The 26,259-nt window shown below is 37.2% G+C and overlaps 2 protein-coding genes across 4 annotated transcripts in view; one reads left to right on the top strand and one right to left on the bottom strand.

Moving 5' to 3' along the window:
• Positions 1-26,259, bottom strand: part of KATNAL2 (katanin catalytic subunit A1 like 2) — a 150,946-nt gene that overhangs the window by 3,407 nt on the left and 121,280 nt on the right. The window lies entirely within an intron of this gene.
• HDHD2 (haloacid dehalogenase like hydrolase domain containing 2) overlaps positions 1-26,259 on the top strand; it is a 45,882-nt gene that overhangs the window by 16,268 nt on the left and 3,355 nt on the right. For all 3 annotated transcript variants that reach the window (XM_004484689.3, XM_004484687.3, XM_004484688.4), the window contains exons 3-6: positions 2,577-2,785; positions 7,622-7,706; positions 20,085-20,301; positions 21,997-22,060. In XM_004484689.3, coding sequence (XP_004484746.1) covers positions 2,577-2,785; positions 7,622-7,706; positions 20,085-20,301; positions 21,997-22,060 — 575 coding nt within the window. The remainder of the gene's footprint in view (positions 1-2,576; positions 2,786-7,621; positions 7,707-20,084; positions 20,302-21,996; positions 22,061-26,259) is intronic.

The raw sequence follows: 26,259 nt of genomic DNA, 5'->3' as shown, positions 1-26,259 counted from the left end.
AGAATTATTTCCATCAATTAAATGTAAAGTTCTAAAGATTAGGGACTGCCTTATATTTCTGTTGTACCAATCACAGCACTATACACAAGCCTAGATACAAATTGAGGACACAGTAAAAGCTTGTAAAAGTGAACTGTGAGGGGACTGGATCTGGCTCAAGCAGTTGAGCGCCCACCTCCCACATGGGAGGTCCTGGGTTCAGTTCCAGTGCCTCCTAAAGAAAAAACTAGCAGACAGCGAGTGTAAACGAGCAAAAGCAATGAGCAAACAGAAGAGGGAGCCATCAGGAAGGTGGGGTAGGGAGGGAAGTGAACTGTGAATGTTTGCTTCTGCGTGTCCTGAAAAGAATACTCATTAGTACAACAGAACAATCGGTATTAAGCATCTTCATTCTAAAATAATTTAGAAAGTTTTAAAAATAAGCAGTACTTATCATTATGGTACTTACTATTTTCCAACCTTAAAATGCTTACAGTGTGCTGTTAATCCACTAATTTAATGACAAGTATCTCAGTGTCAGATGTTAGGGCAAAAGATTGACACAGACTTTGCACTCTCTCAAAGAATTTACTTTCCGTTTCAAAAAATATAAACAGACTTTTGTGTCATCAGTTGGGAGCTATCACTTTAGTTAGGAGATATGATGTTCATTTTACAAGGTAGAAAAATGGCAGCCGACATGTTTTAAAGCTAAAAGTAAATCAGTTGCAGAGTTGGACTCTCTCTCGATTCCTTGACATGGTCTCTCTATTAATTAGTCTTTCTAAGGGAAAGGAAGTCTGTTGATTGGTCTGCTGTCATGCCAGACAGGAACTATGACTGCTTTAAAGATGAGCTTTCTACTCTGGATTCAAAGAAAAATCTTTCGATTTCAGGTGAACAGTAGCATCTCTTAAGTAGCTTTGTAAACTATGAGCCTGACATTCTGGAGGGTCCAACGCCTACAGATTGTTGTTACTGGCACAGGAAGGTTTCCTTTCCAGAAAAATCACTATACTGGTGCTGCCAGTTTTGGTTTCTATAGAAACAAATAGACAAAGGGAAGCTGGGGGAATGGTAAAAAGAAAAGTTTGGAAAAAAAAAGATGTTATTTCAATACTTGTACATGTTCACTTTTAGGAAAATAGTTATGTTGAAGTAAGCAGTTTCTTTTGAGCAGTAAACCACCAGATTTAATGTGTTTTGCAGAAAAGCTACTATGGATATTATAGCGGTAATCATGATTACAGTGAATTATTTAATCATATAAATTTATTTAACATTCTTTGGGTGAATACTCACTGATTTTAACTTGTGGTTAATGCTTTATACTTTGTGGCCTTCAGGGACAGTAAGGCAAAAAAAAAGCTATAGGGGATTAATATAAAATTTTAAATTATAGCGAAATTAAAATAATTTTTAGATTTTTGAATTGAAACACTGCAGAATCAAGAAAGTAATTTTCAGAGAGGTCTAAATTGTATCCTGAATTCTTTGTGATACCTGATTGCCAGATTAGGTTTCAGAAGCACAACATGGAATCAAAATAGCCATATATGTAAGTAGTTCATGGGATGACACCTTTTGGTCTATAAAAACTGAATGTGTTTGAGCTGTCCAGGTAGTTTCTGTTTATAAACTTAGTAATACATTAGGACTTAGCCAGTCTCTAATTAAAAAGAAGGAACAACAACATTCTGAGGTATCTTCTGTTCTCTTAGTATAGGAAGACAAGATCTGACTTCTTGTCTGAGCTCTACTGCTACTCAGCTGTCTGAAGCTGGGCAAGTCACTTAACTCCTTTAGGTCTTGATTCCTTCATCTTTAAGAGGAGAGGACTATAACCGTAGATCATTTCTAAGATAACTTTCAATTCTGTGAGTATGGTGGCTAATAAACTCTGTTTTTCCTTCTTTAACCATGCAGTAAAACTCCGTTAAAACATAGAAGGCCCTCAAACAGATAGACAGAACTTTTACAGTTTGACCTTGCAGCCTTTGGAGGAGACATTGCCTATAAGAAGTGGGTAGATTTTAAATTTTTTAAAAATCCAAAAAAAAGCTTTTTGGCCATAGAAACAATTACTTCGTGACTTATCCTTTTTTTTCTGACTTCTGACATAGGGTAATCCATATTATGAGGTATCTTTTTTGGGTTTTTTTAAAGATATATTTATTTATATATTCTCCCCCCACCATCTCCCATTGTTTTTGTGCTCGCTGTCTGCTCTCTGTGTCCATTCGCTGTTTGTTCTTCTGTGTCTGCTTGTCTTCTCTTTAGGTGGCACTGGGAACCAACACTGGAACCTTCTGGAGTGGGAGAGAGGTGTTCAATCTCTTGCACCACCTCGGTTCCTTGGCTTTTGCATTTCTTATTGTCTCTTCTCTGTGTCTGTTCTTGTTGTGTCATCTTGCTGCACCAGCTCTCCATGCGGGCCAGCTTGCCTTCACCAGGAGGCCCTGGGAATTGAATCCTGGACCTGCTATATGGTAGATGGGAGCCCAATTGCTTGAGCCACATCCACTTCCCAATTTATGAAGTTTTATGGAGCTAGAACATAAAAGCTGCCTGTTGATATCTGAATTTTACTTTTCCAGGTTACGCTGTGCTTCTGTAAAGATTAGGTTTGTGACCAATACCACCAAAGAGAGCAAGCAAGACCTAATGGAAAGGTTGAAAAAGTTGGAGTTTGAGATCTCTGAAGATGAAATATTCACTTCTCTGACTGCAGCCAGAAATTTAGTAGAGCAGAAACAAGTCAGGCCCATGCTGCTGGTTGATGATCGGGCACTACCAGACTTCAAAGGTGGGGGAGATTCAGAAAGATTTAAAAATTGGGTCTTTGTATCTGCTTATATGTCACTCTTTAAACTGGATGTTTAGAGGTGTGTTTTGGTTCAAATCTAAATTGGCATGTTACATACCTTTTTTGACTGCAGTCCACAGTAAGGGAAACATTACATAGTAGCACAGAACAAACATACATGTGTGTTTATATGTCTTAAACCATACTTTTACTGTATGAGACGCATTCTGTTTTCTGTTTGATTTACTTAATTGTTTGTTTGCTTTTGATACTGCCTAGAACCCTCGAACCTAGTTTCACAACCTACCAATGATGTATCGTGACCCACTGTTTAAAAGAACACAGATTAGAATTACTTTGAGTGTTGAAATCCTCAATCTAGGAGCTGCTGTACTAACATTTTTAAATGAGATAAACTGTATCTCCTTGTTTAAAAATAGATGTCGTTCTGTATAGTATGAAGTTTTTTTACAACGAACATGAACTATGTTTCAATCATGAGAAAATAAAACTGTTTTCACTTTGGAAAAATCACACTCTGGAAAAATATTACAGTTTTATGAAGCTTTGCCACATAGCTTCTTTTTGCAGATAATAGGGTGAAGTGACACAATATTGAAAAATGGATATGAATACATTTACTATAAAAAACGTGATGGCTTTCAAATAATGGTTAGGGAAGTTCAGCATGGGTATACAATAGGATAGGACCTCAGAACTTGTACTAACAGGAAACTTACCAATGTATCAATGAGAATGCTCATTTGTGAGAAACAAAAAAACTAACTTTGGCTGAAATAAACAGCAAGTAAGTTTATTAAAAGGATATGAGTTCTAATGGAAAGATAAAAGGTACAACGTCTGTGTAGGAGAGTTTCACAATAGTTAGCAAAATTACATATGAAGCAGTACCCCCACATGTAGCAGTCTTACTCTAAGATAGAGTTACAAAAATGTGCAGTGCCATATGAGCACGATTATTCATTACAGCCTTATTGTAATAGCAAAAGATTGGAAATAACCCAAATGTTCATCAGAAAGAACTCATTGAATAAACTATGATACATCCATGAAATGGAGTTCCATGTAGCTGAAAAAAGGAATGATGAAGAACATAAGGAGTGATTTCATAGGATATTTTAAGTGAAAGAAATAAGGTGTATAAAACTTACACATTTTGTGTAAGAAAATGGAAGAGAAAGGGTTATACATATATGTATTTGTCTTATATTTTTAAAAGGAAGCTAAGGAAGGGTAAATGAAAAACTAATAAATATGGTTTTACCTTAAGGGGGAGAGAAGGAGTGGAGGAATCAGGAGAGGAGACTTTTCTAAAAATACCTTGTTACATAGTTTTGACTTTGGAATCATGTAAATATTTCCATAATTAAATCATAAAAAGTGAAAGTGAATTAAAACAAACTTAACTCTACATCAAGTTGGTAGCATACCCACTCAGAAAAGAATGACTTCAAATGACTTTAAAATTCTGTGTATTGTGCACAGAATTGGTATGAAATCTAAGGATAAAGGAACTGCAAGGACATCTTAAATTGCATTCAGTAGTCTTATTGTTTGTAATAATGGTGTAGTTATTTTGAAAATTATGGTTTGGTTATAGGGTAAAGCAAAGTATTAATTATATTAGTATTGTTAGGAACCAAGATTTTAAGTGTCAAAGAAAAGAGATACAAATATAAAAATCAATTAAGTTAATTAAAAGCTGTATACTATTAAGGTTGAACTGAAATATCAGTAAGTCCTTTTTATTCTCTTAAAATGTCCATGTCTCTAGTTTTCCACTGAAAAGGCTTAGGAGCAGTGACAGCCAGGTGCTCAGATCATGGTGTCTGTTGCCATTTCCCATCTTAGGTCCTCAGAGAAATGGCTGGTTCTAGATTTGGGCAGGCATTTTATAAAATGGGTCTAGAATATCAAGTTGTGTTAGCAAGGAAACTATTGGAGACTAATGGGGTCATGTCAGTAGGACATAGGAACCAACTTGAAAGGGTAATCTGAGCACAAAAAGAATAATTTCAGTGGATTGACACACATCATATATATAAAAATCGAGTTCAAGATGATTCTCATCTCCACAAACTGGAGTTTGCTATGTTACTAACTCATTACCCCGAAAATTGATAAATTAAGGGAGTTAAGGAAACATTTGTCCTACCTTTCCTATTTGAACTGTATTTTTGGATAGTCAAATATTTGATGAGGGTAAATTCTTTATAGAAGTACTCCAGCTAGTAGATGCAAAAGGAATGACAGAATTAGAAAATCACCATTTTGTCAATCCTTTTGAAATAGGCAACAACATCAGTAGAATTTAAAAACATTAGGTGAAGGGTTGGTGGTGAGCTTCAAAGTGGCAAGATCAGGCTGACACCATTTGAATCTATTAATCGATCTTAACATCGCTGGAAGTAGGACAACCAGATTTCTTATACTTCATGTGATCTAGTAGGAAATTTGTAGTGTTGCTATGAGATAATCTTGCCCCAAAATTAAATGTGAACCTAGTGAAACCTCTAAATACAATTACCCATTTGTAGGAAATATAGGTATAGAGGAACAAATTAAATAATATTACAAGGTATTAGCCAAATCCAGATGTGGGGCTGTGTCCAGGATTAATGATCTAATTGTTCCAACAAACCAGTGGCATGAAAAATAAGGAGAGAAGAATGTTTTTTATAGACTGAGACACAAGAGGTAGCAATCAAATGTAATACACAGACCTCGTTGGGGTGCCAATTTGAACATACCAGATGTAAAAAGACATTTTGAGACATTTGAGGAAATTCAAATGTAGTCTAGGTATTGAGTAGCATTAAAAATTGTTACTTTTGTTGATATAATAATGTTAAGGTGGTTATTTTTAAAGGTCCTTATCAGTTAAAGATGCATACTGAAATATGAAAAAGGGTGAAATGACATACCTGGAGTTTGCTTTAAAAGGTCTTGGGAGTGGAATTTAACTCAAATGGTTGAGCACCTGCCTCCCATGTACAAGGTCCCCGTTCACTCCCTGATACCTCTTTTAAAAAAGAAAGTTCTTAAAAGAAAAATGTAGGCCTGCAAATTCTCTAATTAAAAACATGAAAAAATGTAGGGGATAATAAATGAAACAACATGGCAAAATGTTGGTGATAACTAAAGCTTGGTGATGCTTACCTCAGAGGTCACTATACTACTTTTATGCATTGAAAATGTCCATGGCAAAAAGAAAAAAAAAAAGACTCTTCACACAGAACTGCCAAGGAGAGCTGGAGAGTTAGACTTAGGAGTATGCAGCCAGGAGCAGTATGTAACATGCCACTGAATTGAGCAGGTGCCACTGATACCACTGTTGAGCATTGGACTCTGCAGCTTGCCCTGCTGAGCCCATTGGCATTGGATATCAGATGCCAGTGTTGGCTTCAGCTAGTACTACTGCCTCAAAATCTTCACCTGGCTGCAACAGTCACTCCTTTCAGAGAAGGTTCTCCCTGCTTCTTTGTGTTACTAGCTCCCATTTCATAGCCGTGGGTTGGGTATTTCTGAATGGCAGAGCTTTAGTCTCATGCCAGCACCCTTAACCAAAAGCGAAGCTGGTAAAGTATCTGGCATTTTCAGCCTCTCTATCGATAGAGGATGAGCTCGCTTCTCACCAGACCTTATCAACTAGTGAATTCCCCAGTTATGAGAATGGTATTCAGAAACTGGGGATAGATGCATCCTATAGTCAGTATATTTATAACTGTGGGTTAGCTGAAGGACAAAAAAAATGTTTAATCACATTTTTCCCTTTTAACTTTATTTGAGGAAAGTTGAGTTTAGCTATTTCAACAGTGAGCTACAGGTGGAATATATTAGTGAAATCCCTGGACTGGAAGAAATCTTAATTCAGTCTAGCACTATATTTGCAAAACTTCTTTATATACATGCAAATACCCAGGGTAGAGAGAATGGAAATATCTTTTCTTATATTGAGTACCTCTGCTAGCAGTAAATGGAGATATAAGGAAATAACACACAAATAAACCTCCAACTTTTACTATAGCCAATTTTTATTTTCTTCCTTCAACAAACTTTAACCAGTTACTCAATATTCATGGCTGCTGGTAAGGAAGAAATTGGAAGCTTGGTTGTCTGCTTTTCTTGTTTCTTTCCCTCATGTTTTGGTGGAATTGATATTACTGGCAGGCAGTAAGACAGACAAATAGGAATTGGGCTATGGATGATCTGTAGAACCTTTAGTCAGACTTTTAATAACTGTGGTGATGAATGTACTTGTTTGGTTTTTGTATTTTAAGTCCTTTTATCATGTACTGAGGCCTTAAGTTTCACTTTAATTATAAAATCATAGTTGTGAAATTAAAGTAGATTGGGCATTATGTAGAAAACTAGAATTTACAGTGCATTCCATATTTATCATGAATGTTAACCTCAGTTGTATCAATTAGAGTCTAATTTCCCTTGTCTCTTAGATTTTCAGTCCCTCATCAGTTTCTATTGATCTGATTGTTCCTAGGGTACTTATGGCTGTTCTTAATCAGTGAAACTTTTTAAAGTTAGAACTTGTTACTTATTTAAGAACATCAAGTTACGATTTTCAATTCCCATCTTGTAGTTATGGCTGGCTATAAGGTTGCCCAAAAAGAATACATAAAATATTAGAAAACCTTTTTGTTTCTTTTATACTTCCAAAGTATACTGGGCAGGATAATCTCTTAAATTTCAGATTATGGCTACAACAAAAATTTGTACTTGATTCACTAAAATGACTTTATTATAAAATGTGATATTACCTTTCATTGCATTTTTTGGCTATGTTTCTTCCATTCCCAGGGATTCAAACAAGTGATCCTAATGCTGTGGTCATAGGATTGGCACCAGAACATTTTCATTATCAAATTCTGAATCAAGCATTCCGGTAAGTCTTAAACTGTTTATTTTTCATCTGATCATATACTCCCATTCTTCCCTTCTTTAATCTTTGTCATGTACGTTTATATATGTTTCACTTTGTGGCTACTTAGATTATACTTGAAGACAGATATCATCAAGATTACTTCAAGAGCAACATTAAGTAATACTATCTTGACTTTGTTTTTAAAAAAAGAATTAATATATTAAAGTGTTATAATCATTGGAGTTATTTTGGTTTATAGCATCAATATTCTTGAGCAGAAATTCATAATAAAGTTGTAACTTTTAAAACTAGCAGTTTAACTTTTATTATTACTTCTGTCATTCTCTACTGACTATGCTAATCTCTGAAGGAAAATGCACCCAGTCTATGGCACTGAAGACAGTAAATGTGATTTTTCCTCCAGAGGAAATCCAGGCTATGAAAAAAAGAGTTGACACAATTGCCCTTACTTTCAAAGAAATTTTTCAATGAGTGATAATGATAGCCTGAACTGGGATAGTGGCAGTAGGGGTGAAGATTAGAAGACTTTTAGAAGGTACTGTCATCATGACTTGGTGAACGATTGAGTGTAGGGGATGAAGAACAATGAGTTAAGGAGGACCTCCAGATTTCCAACCTGAGCAAATGTGGGTTTGAGTTTTAGGAAGTGATGAGTTTAGGTTGGGTCCTTTGGCCTGTGGCATAGCCAAGTTAGAGATGTTCTAATGGTTATTGGAAGAAATTCAGAAAAACGTAACTAATGTGGAACGATGTTATAAATCTTCACTGTTAATGTGTGCATTTTACTTACATGAACTTTTTGCTGACTACCTCCAAAAGGAAGACTATACACTTGTTCTTGTACTCCCAGAGAGAATTGTGTAAGAATTTACCTGCAGACCTGCTCCAGGGTGAAGTTGTGACTTTTTCCCTTAAATTTTTAATCTTGCCTTTTACTTCTTGTCAAACTACTAAACAATATAATTTACCTTTGAATTTATGACAGGCACGTGGTTCAAAATGTTACATAGGTATTCATTGAACTAGTCTTCTTTTAATGGCTTGGTAAATTTTTGGTATTTAACTGCAAAAATACTATAAAAACATCATTTTCTTACCAGTGTGAGGAGTAAGTCTCCAAAAATCATTCTAACTTATGCTTGATGAAAATTCATTTCTTGATGTATGTATATATATACACACACACACATCTTAGAAAACTTAAAAATTCACTACCAGGTTCTGACAGCTGACACTATATTTGCTGTAGATCTTGAAAATCGCTCTCCATATATACAACCTATGTAACCAGAAATAGCACTTTGGGAACAATACCTTTTTTCCTTGTGTGCACATTGATTTTAGATCCTTGATTATTTTAAAGCATAGCTACTTTATGCACTTTTATATGTGACTCTCTTAGTCACTGTGATATTCAAACCTTTGTTTAAAATGAACAAATTCATATTTTATAGTTGCTCATTATCAGTTTACTGACATTATTTTCAGGACATCCACTGCTATGCTAGATGACTCGAAGTTGTATTTCAGGGTATATGGTACTAAAATTTTCTACTTTAAAATTATCCTACTTTAGCATGTTGGGAGGGGTTATCCCATGCACTCCTAAGTAGAGTCTACAACTATACCAAAAGGTTTCATTTGAAATAGAGAACCGGCTCTTGTTTTTTACTTCCAATTTACTCCCACTACCTTTTATTCTTTTCTTTAACCACAAAATTCAAGGAGAAGGTATTGATTGATTTTAGCCAGTAATTTGGAAAGGACATTTTTAATAGGAAGTTGGATGTTCTTTGTCTTAGATGAATACTAGATTCAGGGTAATAAAAATGTATGTTGACATAATACTGACTTTGTAATTGCTCGGATGCTGTCTAATTAGTACACTTTGCTAACCATATTGATTTTTTTAAACACTGCATTTTAAAGCATTACAGTGCACTTATGGGTCAACTCTAATTTCACAAATGCACTTAACAGCTGGGTGGAGAGTTAACAGAAGGATTTTAGGTCTTGCCCTTCTTTGCATATTGATGTTTCCACAGAGACTATGCCTTCCAACCAGTGACTGCAGCTGTTTGGTTTGTGTTTATCTCAAATGAACCACTGATTAGTTAAATTAGTATTCAAGTTGATTATGAGAATAAACATTGGATTTTAAACCCCACTGAATAGCTGCCTTGAATATACTGTCTTCAGGCATGTATCTCAACTTTTCCTATTACACTGACTCTTATTCACTGTATTTTTAATGGGAGCCCCCTTCTACCCCAGCCAAAAGTGTAGTATAGTCTCTCTACAAATATGTCTTAAATTCTGAATAAATTAAAAACAGTACATTTCAAAAATTTATTTTGGGGAGGAATATGAAGTATTATAGGGAATAGATATTATTTGGATTTGGAGTCTATAAATATCCAAATCCTAAGAGCCATTGGTAGCTTTTTTTCCTTTTACTTAATACTAAAAAATACAATGAATAATATAAAGAATGCCCATATGCCTGTCAGCCAGTTTCAGAATGAAAAATTGTTGACACATTTGATACTCCCTTGTATCCCTCTCCAGTTGCATCAGAGGACCCAAAGATAATCATGACTGTGAATTTAGTATCATTCTAATGCATTTCTTTTCTTTTTTAGGGAGGTATTAGGATTTGAACCCAGGACCTTGTACATGGGAAGCACATGCTCAACCACTGAGATACATCTGCTCTCCTCTCATGCATTTCTTTACACTTGTAACACATACATATGTATTCCTAAATATTATGTTGTATTATTTTGCATGTTTTACATTGTAGGTATTCATCAACTTGCTTTCTTCCCTAGTAATATATAAAAAGGATTATAAGAGGATATGATAAGCAATCGTATGCCAACAAATTAGATAACCTAGATGAAATGAACAAATACCTACAAACACATGAACTACCTATATTGAATCAAGAAGAAATAGAAGAGCTTAATGATGAATAACAAAGAGATTGAATCAGTAAGCAAAAACTTACCGACAAGGAAAAGTCCAGGACCAGATAACTTCACTGGTAAATTTTACCAAATATTCAAAGAAGAATTAATATGTATCCTGCTCAAACTCTTCCAAAAAAATTGAAGAGAAAGGAACATTTTATACCTCAGATAAAGATATCACAAGAAAAGAAAATTACAGACTAATATCCCTCATGAATATAGAAGCAAAAATCCTCAACAAAATACTAGCCAAATCCAACAGCCCATCAAAAGAATTATACACCATGAGCAAATGGAATTTATCACAGGAAGGAAAGAGTGGCTTAACATAATAAACTTAATTTGATGTTATTTACCACAGTAATATTAATAGACGGGGGGAAACCACATAATCATCTTAACCTCAAAAGGGCAAAGGGAAAATCCAGCACCCTTCTTGATAAAAACACTCATAAAACTAGGAGTAGAAGGAAACATCCTTAACATCATAAAGGGCATATATGAAAATCCCTACAGCTAACACCATAGTTGATAGTGAAATATCAAAAGCTTTCCCCCTGAGGTCAGGAACAAGACAAGGATACCCACTGTCACCACTGTTATTCAGCATTGAACTGGAAGTTCTAGACAGAATAGTTAGGCAAGAAAAAGAAATAAAGCACATCTAAATTGGAAATGGAGAAGTAAAACTTCCCGTATTTACAGATGACATGAACCTACATTAGGAATATCTTAAAGAATCCCCAGCAAAGCTATTAGAGCTAATGAACTAATTTAGCAAAGGTGGTAGGGTACAAGTTAAACAAGGAAAAATCGGTGTTATTTCTATACACTAGCAATGAACAATCTGAAGAGGAAATAAAAATTTTAAAATACCAGTAACAATAGCAACCAAAGAATCAAATATCTAGGAATAAAATTAAGGATGTAAAGGATTTATATGCAGAAAACTACAAAACATTACTGAAAGATATTAGAGACATAAATAATGGAAGAATATTCCATGTTCATGGATTTGAAGACTAAATATTAAAACATCAATTGTACCCAAAGTGATTTATAGATTCAGTGCAATCCCATCAAAATTTTGACAGCCGCCTTTGCAGAAATGGAAGAACCAACCATGAAATATATATATGTAAGGATAAGGGGCCCCAAGTAGCAAAAACCATCCTGAAAAAGACAAGAGTTGGAGGATTCATACTTCCAAATTTTAAAACCTATGACCAAAGTACAGTAATCAAAATAGGGTGGTACTGGCTCAAGAACAAACATATAAACCAAGGGAATCTAATGGAGAGTTCAGAAGTAAGCCCTCACATCTATGGCCAATTGATTTTTGAAAAGAGTGTCAAGTCCACTCAATGGAGAAAGAATACTTTCTTCAACAAACGGTGCTGGGAAAACTGGATATCCATATGCAAAAGAATAAAAGTGGACTGCTACCTCACACTATATACCAAAATTAACTCAAAATGAATCAAAGACCTAAATATAAAAACCAAAACTACAAAACTCTTAGAAGGAAAAATAGGGAAACATCTTCAGATCTTGTATTAGGCATTGTTTCTTAGACTTTTCACAAAAGCATGAACAACAAAAGAAAAAAAATAGATAAATGGGACTGCATCAAAATTAAAAAACTTTTGTGCATCCAAGAAAGTTATCAAGAAAGTAAAACGGGAAGCCATAGAATATGAGAAAATATTTGGAAACCATATACTTCATCAGGGTTTCATATCCAGAATATATATAAAAAGAACTCCTATAGCTCAACAACAGAAGACAGCCCAATAAAAAAGTGCACATAAGACTTGAATAGGGAAACGGACTTTGGCCCAGTGGTTAGGGCGTCCGTCTACCCGCGGTTCAAGCCGGGGGCCTCCTTGACCCGTGTGGAGCTGGCCCATGCGCAGGGCTGATGCGCGCAAGGAGTGCCGTGCCACACAGGGGTGTCCCCCCCGTAGGGGAGCCCCCACGCGCAAGGAGTGCACCCATAAGGAGAGCCGCCCAGCGCGAAGGAGGGAGCAGCCTGCCGAGGAATGGCGCCGCCCACACTTCCCGTGCCGCTGACGACAACAGAAGCGGACAAAGAAACAAGACGCAGCAAAAGACACAGAAAACAGACAACCGGGGGAGGGGAGGGGAATTAAATAAATAAAAATAAATCTTTAAAAAAAATATAAAAAAATAAAAAAAGAAAGACTTGAATAGACATTTCTCCAAAGAAGAGGTACAAATGGCCAATAAACACATGAAAAGATGAGATTGTATATATGGTACTAGAATAAAAAAATTTTAAATCCGTGGAACTGTACAACACAAACATTGAACCCTAAGTTAAACCATGGACTATAGTTAATGGTAAAATGTGCTTTCATTATATGTAACAAATGTACCATACCAATGCAAGGTGTAAATAATAGGGTGGTATATGGAAATCCTGTAATTTATGCATGATTGTTCTGTAAATCTACAATTTCTCTTTTAAAAAAACACACAAGAAGATGCTCAACATCTTTACCCAGCAGAGAAATACAAGTTAAAACCACAAGATACCATGACGTCACGCCCACTAGAATGGCTACACTATTAAAAAAATGGAAAATAACAGGTGTTGAGAGGATGTGGAGAAATAGGAACACTTGTATGTTGTTGTAAGAATGTAAAATGGTGCAGCTGCTTTGGAAAATTAAGTATAAATTACAAGATAACCTGGCAATCCCACTTCTAGGTATATTCCCAAAAGAACTGAAAGCAGGGACTCATATATTTGCACACCGATACTCATAACAGCATTATGCACAATTGCCACAAGAAAGAAGCAACCCAAGTGTCCATCAACAGATGAGTGGATAAAGAAACTGTGGTTTTTATATAATGGAGTATTATTAAGCCATAAAACAGAATTAAGTTCTGATACATGCTACAACATGGATGAACCTTGAAGACATCAAGTTGAATGAAATAAGCCAGAGAGAAAAGGACAAATATGTATAATCTCACTGATATGAAATAAGTAGAATAAAGATTACCAGGAGCTGGTGGGGAATGGGGAATTAATGTTTTATTTGTACAGAGCGTCTGCTTGGGTGATGGACAAGTTTTGGCAATGGATGGTGACAATAATAGAGGTACTACTTTGCGAATGTAACTAATACCAATGAATTGCATATTTGAAAGTGGATAAAATGGGAAATTTTAGGTTATATGTTACCAGAATAGGAAAAAATACTAAAGAACTGCTCAAAACAAGGAGCAAATACTAATGTAAACTATTAACTATTCACTATAGTTAATAACATAATAATAATGTTTTTCTGATTGTAACAAAGGTACCCTACTAATGCAAAATAGGTATTAGTTAATAGGGAAAAACTACTTGGGTGAGGGTGTATTTTTTGCATGATTTTTTGTAAATCTACAACTGCTCTAATAAAAAAAGTCACTATATGTAAAGATAAAGAACATCACGACTTCAAATTTAAGTACATTGGTGAAGGCTGTTTAAGAATAATGATTTGAAGGTTTGTTAATACCTTCTTTCAGATAATTGTGGGGTACAAGAATACTCCAAGTCTTAGAGATATGATTATATTTATTCACTGAAATGTGATTGGGTTTTTTCTTTGTTTTCTGGGAAAATGGAGATTCTTATTACCATTGATGGTTTCTGCTTAATGTTGGATTACTTTCTTTTCCAATCTCCTTTAGAAAAAATAAGTTGAATTATTCCAGGGTATTCAGTCCCTTAGGAAAATAATAGAAAGGGAGAAAAAAAATTCAACAATGATGGCCTCAGTTATTATTACATTTGTACTGTAAATCCTGAATCTTTTCTAAGTATTTAGAGCCCTTGGCATGAGAACTTCCAAACAGTATGACAAGAGGGCTCAAATTAGAAATGGTTCTGTAGACCAGGGGTTCTTAAGCAGGGGTCTATGGACTCACAAGGGGTCTATGGAAAGATTTCAGGGCGTCTGTGAGCTTGAATTGAAAAAAAAAATCAACTTATTATCTTTATTTTCTCTGACCTCTAACTGACATCTAGCATTTCCTTTACTTATGAATGTATGCAATAAATAAATTACAGTAGTATTCATTTCACCTGACTGGCAAAATGCTGCTGTAGGCATTTTCCGTTTTGAAAGGGCAGTCTGCTACACAGTCATTTTATTTTATTTATTTTGAAAGAAGCTTTAGATTACACAAATGTAATATTGAAAATATAGGGGGATTCCCATATACCCTCCACTCCCCCACTTTTCCTCATCAACGTCTTTCATTAGTGTGGTACACTTGTTACAATTGATGAAAACATGTTGAAGCATTGATACTAACCATGGTCTGCAGTTTATAGTTTACACTTTGCACTGCACAATTTTATAGGATTTAACAGAATGTATAATGGCCTGTATCCATCATGCTATGTCATGCAGAACAATTTCAGAGTCCCCCAAATGCCCCATTGTACAGCAGTTCTTCCCTCTTCCTCCCCTCAGAACCTCTGGTGGCCACTGCCTTTATATCAGTGTTACAGGTTCTTCCATTGCTAGAATAATAAGTCTACCTTAGGCCATACTTGCATTCTCCCTTATGTTCATTCCTCAGTTTCGAAGATTTGGGGATGGTGATGCCCACTGTTTCTGATTGAGAGGGGGCTTAGATCCCATGGAACAAATAGATAAAACTGTCTTGCTTGCAGTTGTAGATACTGTTTTTTGGAATGGGCATTGTCCATCATCATCCTTTTGTTAGTTGTCCTGGGCAAATCCAATGAACTGGAGAGAGTCTCAACTCTGCTGAGATTCAGGGCTCAACCAGCATATGAACAGCCAGAAGATTTAAATTTCTGGGACGTATATTTAATGGATATGGTGCTAATCATAGATTCAAATAAATGGGGCAGAAGAGCCATGTGTAGGGAAATTACAAATGAATCTAAGTTGTATTACTGGGGAACATATATTCCAAGATAAGACCCACTGGTGTCAAATTCCTGAGATTGTCTGCCCTGCCTATAATGTCTGGATATCTCTAGAGCCCTCAGGAGCCCCCTTGCTTGAGACATTGTTTACTGTGTCAGTGAGCTCCTGAGACTTGCATAATCTCTAGAATGACCTCCTGACTCACTTTGAAATCTCTTAGCCATAAAAACTCATTTGTATTTAATATTTCCCCCTTTTGATCAAGGTCTTTTTCCAGATGCATCACTAGTTGGCGCTTAGTAATAATCTCTTGGTTCCAGGGAGGCTCATTCCTGACAATGCCTCATGACCACTTGGACATATTCCTATGCCATAGAGGCATGCCACAGGAGCACCCCTCTCCACACATCCCCCCATCACTGACACCCTGCACCAGTGATCCTCCCCTGCCACAGTTTTCACCCTTCTGCAATCAAAAAACCTCCCCAGAAACAAAGCCAAAAAAAAAAAAAAAACAATAGAAATAAGAAAATAAAAAGCAAATAAAATACAAAAATTAAAAACAACAAAAAATTTTTTCATTGTGTCTTTTACCACCATAAGATCTGTTACCTTTTATGTACAGTGACAGTTTCTTCCATATGTTCCCCTATACATAGTCTTTTTAAAGTCCTGACTAAAAATAAAACACTTTGGAGATAAGAAATTGTTTAATGCTTATAAAGAACTTGAGCTGAGAGGAACTTTATATGCAAACTTTAAAATCATAGAATTGAGTTAAATATCAGGGTCACTAACTGCTCTTATGTGTGTTTTTTAATTTGAGGAGATTCTTTTATGATCAGGGCCCCTCTTGCTACTCTAGATATAAGTTGCAAGTGAATAAGCCACATAAATATATTGTTACTGATTTTTTTAAATTGAGGGAAAAAATAGATGGAGGGAACACATGCGTGAGCTGAAGCAAGAAAGAGTTTGATGTGTTTTAGGAACTGAGAGATAATTGTGATTGGAGCAAATCAGATGACTGGAGATTGGCGATGGAGCTGAGGGCCAGACAGGGCAAGGCCAGTGGCTCTGATAGGATTTTGGATTTTATGCTGTTGTTAATGAAAAACTATCGAAGCGTTTTTAAAAAGCAGGGGTGAGGCATGAGCTCATCATGCTTTTAGAACTCCCTCTGTGGACTGTACAATTATTCAAAAAATGGATTGGAGTAGTAGGGCAAGAGGAGAAAGCAGGAAGACTAGTTAGAAGACTACTGCAGAAGGTCATGTGAAAGAGTAATAAAAGCTTTTGGTTTGGAATTGGAAATTACGGGATTAGCTAGTGGATAGGAATGTGGAGGGAGGGGTAAAGAAGGAAAGTGAGAAATCAAGAATGGCTACTAGGATTTTGACTAGGCGAGGTTTTTGAGATGGGAGAGATGAGGGGAAGATGTTTTTTGGAGCATGATGAGTGGGACTGACTAGTTTGATGTTGGACATATGGAGCATGTCTGACAGTTACTTAAGATGCAGTATAATTTCATTCCCACAAGCTCCATCAGTGGAAATGGTGAAAAGTCAGTTGCTTTCCTAGAAAGGTTATTATTTAGAAAGGCAGCATAGTGTATTTAGAAGAGTGCTAGATTGATTTTTCAGATGACCTGGGTTCCAAGAATGGGTCTAGCTTTCTTGGTAGGGCTTTTGATTTTGGCCAGCATTTCTGGACAGTCTCACCTCTGAAATGGGGCATGTTAAACTTGGTGTCCTTAAGGTTTCTTTCAATAATTTTTTGTGACACTGAATCTAAATTATTTCCTCAGCTTTGCATAAGATTTTTATATTATGGCATTGCTCACTGGCTAGGATTTTTACATTTTTTTCCTTAGCTTATATGGAATTTAGAGCCAAAACATTTTGTACATGACCTTCTTTGTGCCTTTTTTCCCACTTCTTGCACCTCAGTGGGCTTATAGTTAGAAAATTCTCAGATTTCCTGTTGATGTATTTTTTTTTTAAGATTTATTTATTTTTCCTCTTCCCCGCCCTGCTGTTTTTGCTGTCTCTGTCTGTTCGCTGTGTGATCTTCTGTATCTATTTCTCTTTTTTGTCTTCTCTTCTCATCTTTCTCCCCTAGGATTCAGAGGGATTAGATCCTGGGGACCTCTGATGTGGAGAGAGGTTACCTTTCAATTGTGCCACCTCAGTTCCTGGTCTCTGCTGCAGTTCATCTTGACTCTCCCCTTCGTCTCTCTCATTACATCATCATCTTGCTGCGTGACTCACTTGCGCGGGCACTGGCTCACAGCACGGGCACTCGGCTCGCCACATGGGCACTCACGCAGGCACTCAGCTCACTGCGTGGGCACTGGCTCACCATGTGGGCACTGGCTTACCACATGGGCACTCACATAGGCACTTGGCTTGCCATGCAGACACTTGGCTTACTGCATGGGCATTCGGCTCACCACGCGGGCATGCCTTCTCTTCTTTTTTACCAGGAGGTCCCAGGGATTGAACCTGGTCCTCCCATATGGTAGGCGGAGGCCTCATCACTTGAGCCACATCTGCTTCCCTGATATATTTAGTAACAAAAACAAGCAACTCTTTGTTGTCCTATCTAATAAATATAAACCAGGTATAATGGTGTATATTTTTGATATTTTAAAAATATTCTTAATTACAAAAGATCTTTTATTCTCTGTCCTAGAAAACATTTACCTTTCAGTCCATCCTGAATATACTGTGGCGCTTCAAAGATTAAGAAAGCTTATGCTGTGCAAAGAATAACAACAGAACCAGAAACCACTTCTGAAAGATGCATATCTTTATCAGCCTCATGTAGAACCGATTCCCATTTAGAGAAATGTAAAGGAACCCACAGTTTCAGCCCTTCCAGGGAAGGCACTAAAGTACTGCCTGGGAATTAAGTACACACATCAATCAAGCTTATAAGTCTTATCCCCAGTTATTATATAATAAAATATTAACAAACCTAAATCAAATGAGTTTTTAGTTGAGCTATATAAGTGGAAAGCAATTTTGAGGTCTGTTGCATAAAGAATTCCAGTTCCGTGGTAGAGTAGCAAATAAATGGGATTAGGGGTGGGGTGACAGGAGGCAAGATAGATAAATCACTCATTATTAGCTCATTGCTATCAGCTGTGGTTCTTTAAGGCCAGTGTAGTGGCTTTGCCAGGTTTCCTAACAGTTGGATTTCAAGATCTGCTTTAAGAAATAAATTGGTATTAATATTAGTGAATAAATGTGAAGGATCTGTCCTGTGAGCCATTTGTAGTAACTAACAATAAGGCCCTGTAATAGTCCAGCCTTGGTTTTTACTTAATAAAATATTTACTCATAAATGTCTGAATTCTGCATCTCCCATAGGAAGGTATTTCCATGCCCACTGACAAGAATAATTTAGCAGCTTCATAGTTGAGTGCTTAATTACTCATAATTGTGAAGGGTAAGATGTGATGAATTCTTCCTCTATAGACATACTAAATATTTTAACTGGGTAGATGACTTAAAAGTAAATTAAGCTAGTGAGCTCATTTATTACATTGGTTAAAAAGCAGTCTAAGAAAAATATTATGTCCTGCATTCTATGATATGATAGTATATTTGGGGCTAGTTCTCCTGTGTGACTAAAGGCTGCATTGTTGAGATGAATGGCAGATTTTTTTTTTTGAATGGGGGTTGGGAGAAGTTTGTCCGGGTGGGTGAGGTTTTGGATTTGTTATGTTGTGCCCAGGTGATGAAGGAGGTTCCTTAGTTATGTGTAGCATTTGGTTATCAAACTAATAGGAAAACTCTTTATGTCCTTTAGTTTGGTATTAGAGTATTGTTTGTCCTACAGCAGGACAAAGGAAGGGAGTTTGCAATAAAGGCTCTCCCTTAAACCTTGTTGGTGTCTTTAGGGAAGGTGGCCTGATTTGCAAAGTAATGTCAAAGGCAATCAAATGGTAGAAGAAAAAAGAGGTAAAGATACAAGTAGAAACGGTTTGAAAAACACTCTACTAAATTTATAAATTAAAAAGAAACTTAAATTTTGGAGGAGAAGAAACAGGGATTCAGCAATTTCCAGAGTTAGCTGAATGTGTCACTGTGGCCGTGATGATATGGAACTGTGAAAGGCTCAAGAGCATCCTACGTACCGTTAGGGAAAGTTAAAACAACTCGTCTCATTAAGTTAAGCTTCTTCCCTGGAGTGTCTTATTTAGCTTTCGTTCTCTTAATTCTCTTTCCCTGGGTGATTTGGGTAAAGTATCTGAAACCACTAAAGGTAAAAGGTTGAAGCAATCCCAGATTTAATAATCTGTCACCTTTCTTTAGTGTATCTGAGTGTAATTCCCAACAGTTCTTTGCAAATTCATTAGAAGACAGCAAGTCATTAAAAGTTAGTAAGACACTGTTTCTGTGAGCCTGGCATTCTTCTCCAGTCATAAAAGCCTTACTTTTAGCCATTTCCCATGTTCTTGGTCTCTCTAGGCTACTCCTGGATGGCGCACCGCTGATAGCGATCCACAAAGCCAGGTACTACAAGAGGAAAGACGGCTTAGCCCTGGGGCCTGGGCCATTTGTGACTGCTTTAGAATATGCCACAGACACTAAAGCCACAGTAGTGGGGAAACCTGAGAAAACGTTCTTTCTGGAAGCATTGCGGGGCACTGGCTGTGAAGCTGAGGAGGCTGTCATGATAGGAGATGTAAGTAGGAGAGAGCTTGGGCAATGACCTGAGCTCACCTGATACCTGGGGAAGAGCCAGCTTCAAACATTAATTTAGGAAAGCAGACTTCCTATCACTGATGCTACCACGTGGCAATAAGTAGCTACCTAAAAAATGGGCTTTTCTGGGAGATGTTTAGCAATATTTTTAAGAACAGAAATTTTGATTATTTCTGATATTTCTCCACAAGTGATAAGATATATAAAATTCAAAACACCATTTATATTGCCAGTCAATTACATGCTTTATATGTCTTTCCGAAGAAAACCTCTACACAATCTGAACTTGTAAAATATTACTTATGCAGACCACAACTTATGCAGACCAGAACCTAAAGAATTCTGCCATTATGGATTTTTTTTCTTATTGTATGCTTTATGGAAGAACTTTCCAATCACTGTGCCACAAATAGCTAAAGCTATCGATCACCTCAGCCCTTTGAGTGGCAGGGTTGAGCCTGGAATGATTGGAGGCCCTGGCTGGTCACTCTAGCCATGAGCAACCTTGTCAGTTTACCCCAGTGTATTGGGTAAATGCTATTTTTTGTGTGTGCCATGATGTGAATAGAGCTGGAAATCACACTGCCTCTTAGTAAACCCTCTTTTCAGTTATATCTTTTCCTCTTGGCAAGCCTTTATCTGGCTTTCCTAGGCAGCTCCATGTTTGAAGAAGCAGTTTTCTGAGCCTGGAGATACCAGAAATCCTTTAACCTGGGAAATGCTGGTATTGGAGCATGGTGGGAGTTGGAAGGGCATAAGACAGCAATGTTCAGTAGATGGAGGGTTGTTTGTTACCTAAAAGACAGGCAGTTTTTTCCCTCCTTTTCCTTGTCCACTTTTTCTCTTTTCCCTTCTTCCTTTTCTCCCTCTCTTCCACCTCCACATCTTCACAAGTAGAGATGTAATAGAGAAGGTTTTCTGTTAGACATTAGCGATCTCCTGCATGAAGATTTTGACATTCTGAAACTCATTTCTAAGTGCTGTTATTAGTTGGTATTAATTAGTTCAAGGAAAAAACTTTTTGAATAATTTTCTTGATAGTTCTTCAGTCCTTGGATTTTTTTTTAACCTTTCATTCATCATCACAGTCAAACAAGTAAATTCATTCCTGTCTTCAGTAAGAATTGGAAAAAGCAGTTTCCTTTTCAGACTGATCTGTCAGTTATTCATAGATGTGAAGTGAACATCGGAAAGTCACAGAATCTGTTTTAAGTATAGTGAAATGACTTAATTCCACCTGTTTTGGACAATTGGATGGAAATTAAGGATAATATGGGCAGCAGAAAAGCTTTCTTCCAAATCTAATTCACTATCTGCATTTGAATCATTTACCTTAAAGGCTACAAAATGGAAAGATCTATTTTGTTTATGATCTATTTTAAGCTGAGAGGAGAGAGAGATATATAAAGCAAAAACATGAGGAGTTGTAGCTCTGCACTTTGTGTTTGGTTACTCTTATTGCTCTGTTGTGCACTTCCACGTCTGTGACACCCCCTCTTCAAACAGGGTATGCGTCCTCAGAGCATTACATGCAGTCAGCCTTTTTACATCTTTCTCTCTTCCATTTTAAGAAAAAAGCATGAGATTGCAGGTAGCCCTAATAAATCATTTGGTGGGGTTTTGGAGCAAGCTAACTGAAGACACTGGACTAAATGCTTTCACGATGCTTTTCTAGGATTGCAGGGATGATGTTGGTGGAGCTCAGAACATCGGCATGCTAGGCATCTTAGTGAAAACCGGTATGTATCTTTTTTATAAGTCTCTTCTAATACAGGATGGTAGAATATGCAGTTGCTTAAAGAACAATCTCTGCAGAAATGGCAAAGCCAACTGGGTACTTTATTTCTCTGTCTGCCACAAAGCAAAAATAAAACAGGCTTAAGATCACTAGGAAAACAGCCAATGGGGGCAGACCTAGGGTGTATACAACTAGGAAGATCAAGGTTCAGAGGTGTTTTAATACCTACCCAGAAACAACCATGCACAACTGACAGTCAACATGTAAGATTTTCTATATAGATAAACCAGCACATAGGAATGGACCAAAAGACCATTGATTATGGTACTCTGTAAAAATACTTTTTATCTTTGTGCCTACTAAAATATACAATGATGAAGTTGATCTCTTTAGGAAGTGACTGGATAAGTTATCTGATACTTAATGTTTATATTTAAACTCACCTGCACACAATTTTTTCTTGCCTTTTTACTTACTGCTTTTGGTGATTGAAAGAAAGTTTCAGAATTATTTCCTGCCCCAAAATTAGTTATATTGTATGTTTACCTCAAATAAATTTAGGGAAAAGGAAAGAACCAGTCGGGGGAGAATTCCCATAATGTGGCATTGTGAGTACATTGGCTGGTTAAGTGTCCTGGCGTATTCTCAGCTTTGCTGTGTGAGACTCTGGGCAAGGCTTTTCATCCCCTTTGCACCCTTTAAGAATGATGGCCCCTTTAGTTCTTATAGTATATGATTCTGTGCAGTTACCCTAGTAGAATGTGATTGGATAAAGTCCTTTCAAGGTAAGGAAAGAATGGGCATGAGAGCTGGGAGTGGGGTTAACTACTGTTGCACTGGAAACTTAATGATCCTTTCAGATATAATGAAAATGTGTCGTTCCCCCCCCCCCCCAGTGCCCAAAATGGCACCTGCTGAGTTTGGAACTAATAGCATCTCTTTAAGGATGACAGCTAGAAATCTTGTCCTCGAAATTGTCCTTGGGCTCTTATAAATCAAATAGATAATGGTTCCATAGATGGCTCTGTGAGCTCATTTGCCTCATTCCATGTAACAGAAGTGAAACTATTTACTAGGCTGTTCATGAAAAGGCAGATTTAAACTAAAAGTTACAGAATAACTGACACTTGGAAATTTTTTAGAAAAACTATATTTACTCTTGACAGTTATGTTTGTTCAAGAAGTGGTTGCAAAAAAAAAGCTTTTTTGAATTTAAAAATAGAAACAGGAAAACATAGATGCAACTACAATTGAATAAATACTTGGCGAGGCTCTGTCCTAATAAAGAGTAAAAACATAGTCTTTCCTTGTCTGGGTGAATCATTGGAGCCTTGCAGATAGTAACCCCAGTCACTCTAGAACTAGCACAGTATGTTTCTTCAAAATTCAGTCAAAATAATCATCACCTTCCCAGGAGCAATGTTGTCCTTTGATGTAAGAAAAAGGAGGAAGCATCAGATATCAAGAAAAATAGCTACACTCATTATCTTCCCCTGTATCTTTATTTTCAAATTCCTGTCGTTTGTCATTTCATTTCCTGGTTATTAAGGAAATCTTTAGCTAGCTACTTTTGCTCTTGTCTATTATTCCCATGAGCCATTTCCTTTCTTTAGTTCACGTAATTTAAGATTTACACTAAGCACTGAAAATGGACCTCTGCCAGTGGTTTGTTAGGCCTGCTGCCCCTCACCAGTCTCCATTGGGTCTGCCTTCTTTCTGGTTGGGAATTGGTTGTGACCAGCCTAGCACAGAGTCATCCAGTTCATCTTAAAGATGCTAAGAACATAACACAACCAAATCTAAAGTGTATAATAAGTACAGCAGCTAAGCCCAGCTCATGAAAACAGGTCCATTTGTATTGCTCTTTGGTCAGAAAAAATTCTGAGTAAGCCCACTGTTCTTAGAACACAAAGAAGCCAGCCCATTGATAAATGTTAACCCAGTGTAGTAGATAAGTGCTAGGTTTTCCAGCCCTGAATATTACTTAGAATAAGACTAGAAAGTCTTGATCAATTTTCTTTCTCAAAATGAGAAGTAGATGGTAGATGCTCAATATATGTTGGCTCCTGATTTTTTATTGAAGATTTCTGACTAGTCCTATCCAGAATTTATTTCTTTTTAGCATATAGAAGTCACCCCCCAAAAATGAGATTGTTCTTTATCTTATGGTATCATCACAGCTTCCTATATTTTCCCTCCACCCATCACTTATCCATTCAGAAAGCACAAACTGTTGTAGTGAGTCAGGCATGAGATATGGGGTCTGCTCAGGTTCACTCAGCCAACATTTACTGAGTACCTGCTGTGTGCCAAGCATAGCACTAGGTGCTAGAACTATAACACATACCTAAGCCACTGTGCCAATTTGTATTGTGTAGAAACCTTACCTATAGGACCAGACTAAGCAGAAGCATTACATAAGCTCTAGCCCTAAGGCCAAGAGACTACTTTCACATATTTGCCCTTTAGACCACTGTATCCAAGAAGTAGGTGATGGTTTGTTTCCTAACTGCTAAAACAAACACCATACAATGGGTTGGGAACTTATTGGCTCTCTGGTTTTATTTTGTTTTGAGGTAGTAGGGCTGGGAATTGAACCCAGGACCTCACGTGTAGGAAGCCAGTGTTCAGCCACTGAGCTAAAGCAGCTCCCCTAGCACTTGGTTTTAGAGACTAGAAGGCTTGCTTCCTCCTGGGGTCCGTGTCTTCTGGCTGGCCAGCGGTCCATGGTCCTTGGCTTTTCTGGCACGTGGCAATGCAGAGGGTAATGTCTTCTTTTCCGTGTTCCACTTACTTGCAGCTTCTGGCTGCTCCCCGTGGCTTCTCTTTCTCTCTGAGTTTCATTTTGCTTACAATGAATTTCATTTTGCTTACAAAGGACTCTAGATTATAAGCCCAACCTGATTCGGTTAGGCCATACCTTAACTCTCTTCAAGAGATCCTATTACAACAGGACCGGGGTTGGTAAGGGAACATGCCTTTTGTGGGGGAAATGATTCAGTCCCCAACAGAAGTATAGCAATAGTTAGTCATTATTACCTTTGAGTGATTAGAGAACCTTACAAAGAAGTTTCAACCTGGTGGGATTTAAGCTTGAGGGGAAAAAAAACCAGGCAGTATAGTTTGCTATTTGGACCATATTGTGGAAAGGAAGCTGCCTTGAAAATGCTAAGATGAGTGAGGTATGTATTACCTTTGGGTATCAGATGGTAATTCCTTTCCTATAAGACTTTAGAGTCAATAAAGTAAGAAGTTATTTTCACCAAAATACAAAGGTGTATGAAAGGGGATTTTTCAGGCTTTGTGTTTACTGAGCTAAACCTCTTAAATGAGGTAGAACAGGAAGGATTGTAGAAAATTATGGGTCCATCGTTGAGGGAGCTAGATTTAGGCAGATAAGAAAACTGGAAGCAGCAGCAGAATAACAGATGGCAGAAAAGGGGGTGAGAACAAGGTGAAAAGGGACATGCCAAGGCAACCCTAGTGGCTCGCGGCAGTCTGCCATTTCCCCAAATCCTCAGCTGAAGCAGCGCCTATTTCCTACCTTCCTTTCATTTATTCATTCTTCAAAAAAATATTTGTGTAATGTTACCATGTGCTAGGTATTCTGGTGGGTGCTGAGAATACATTGGGGAAGAAAACAGACATAGTCCCTGCTCTCAGAGAACTTACGGTCTAGGCATTAAACAAATAAATACAGATAAATACATAATTAAAACCCGTTATAAATATTGTAGAGAAAAGAATGGGGTGCTAAAAGAACAGGGAGGGGTTCAAATTTGGATGGGAGGGCTGGAATTTGACCTGAAGCCTGAAAGAGGTAGTCAGGCGAGAAGAATGTTCCAGGCAAAAGGAATGGCAGATGTGAGGTCCTCAAAAGAGCTAGGTCTTGTCTAGGACTGGAGCCTAGTGAGCAGGTGGCACACGATGGGCTAGAGGGCTGTTGGGGCCGATGACAGAGGGCCTGGTAAGCAACAATAGAGATTTCGGATTCTCTCTGAAGGGCACTGGGACCCATTAAGAGTATTTAAATAGGGACCGTGCATCTTCTGATTTACATTTTTAATAGCTCACTCTGACCACTGTATGGAATGGTGCCTCTGCTGTGTTGGGGTGTTAAATTATGTGCTAGGCTGGAGGAACAGCAAACTGTCTTGAATTCCAGAGTCTGGGAGAGGTGGGCAGTGTGCCTTCCACTTG

Source organism: Dasypus novemcinctus, chromosome 16 (assembly GCF_030445035.2).
Source record: "Dasypus novemcinctus isolate mDasNov1 chromosome 16, mDasNov1.1.hap2, whole genome shotgun sequence".
Lineage (NCBI taxonomy): Eukaryota > Metazoa > Chordata > Mammalia > Cingulata > Dasypodidae > Dasypus > Dasypus novemcinctus.
Note: the sequence above shows the minus strand (reverse complement) of the source record. Positions and strands in the feature narration are given on the sequence as shown.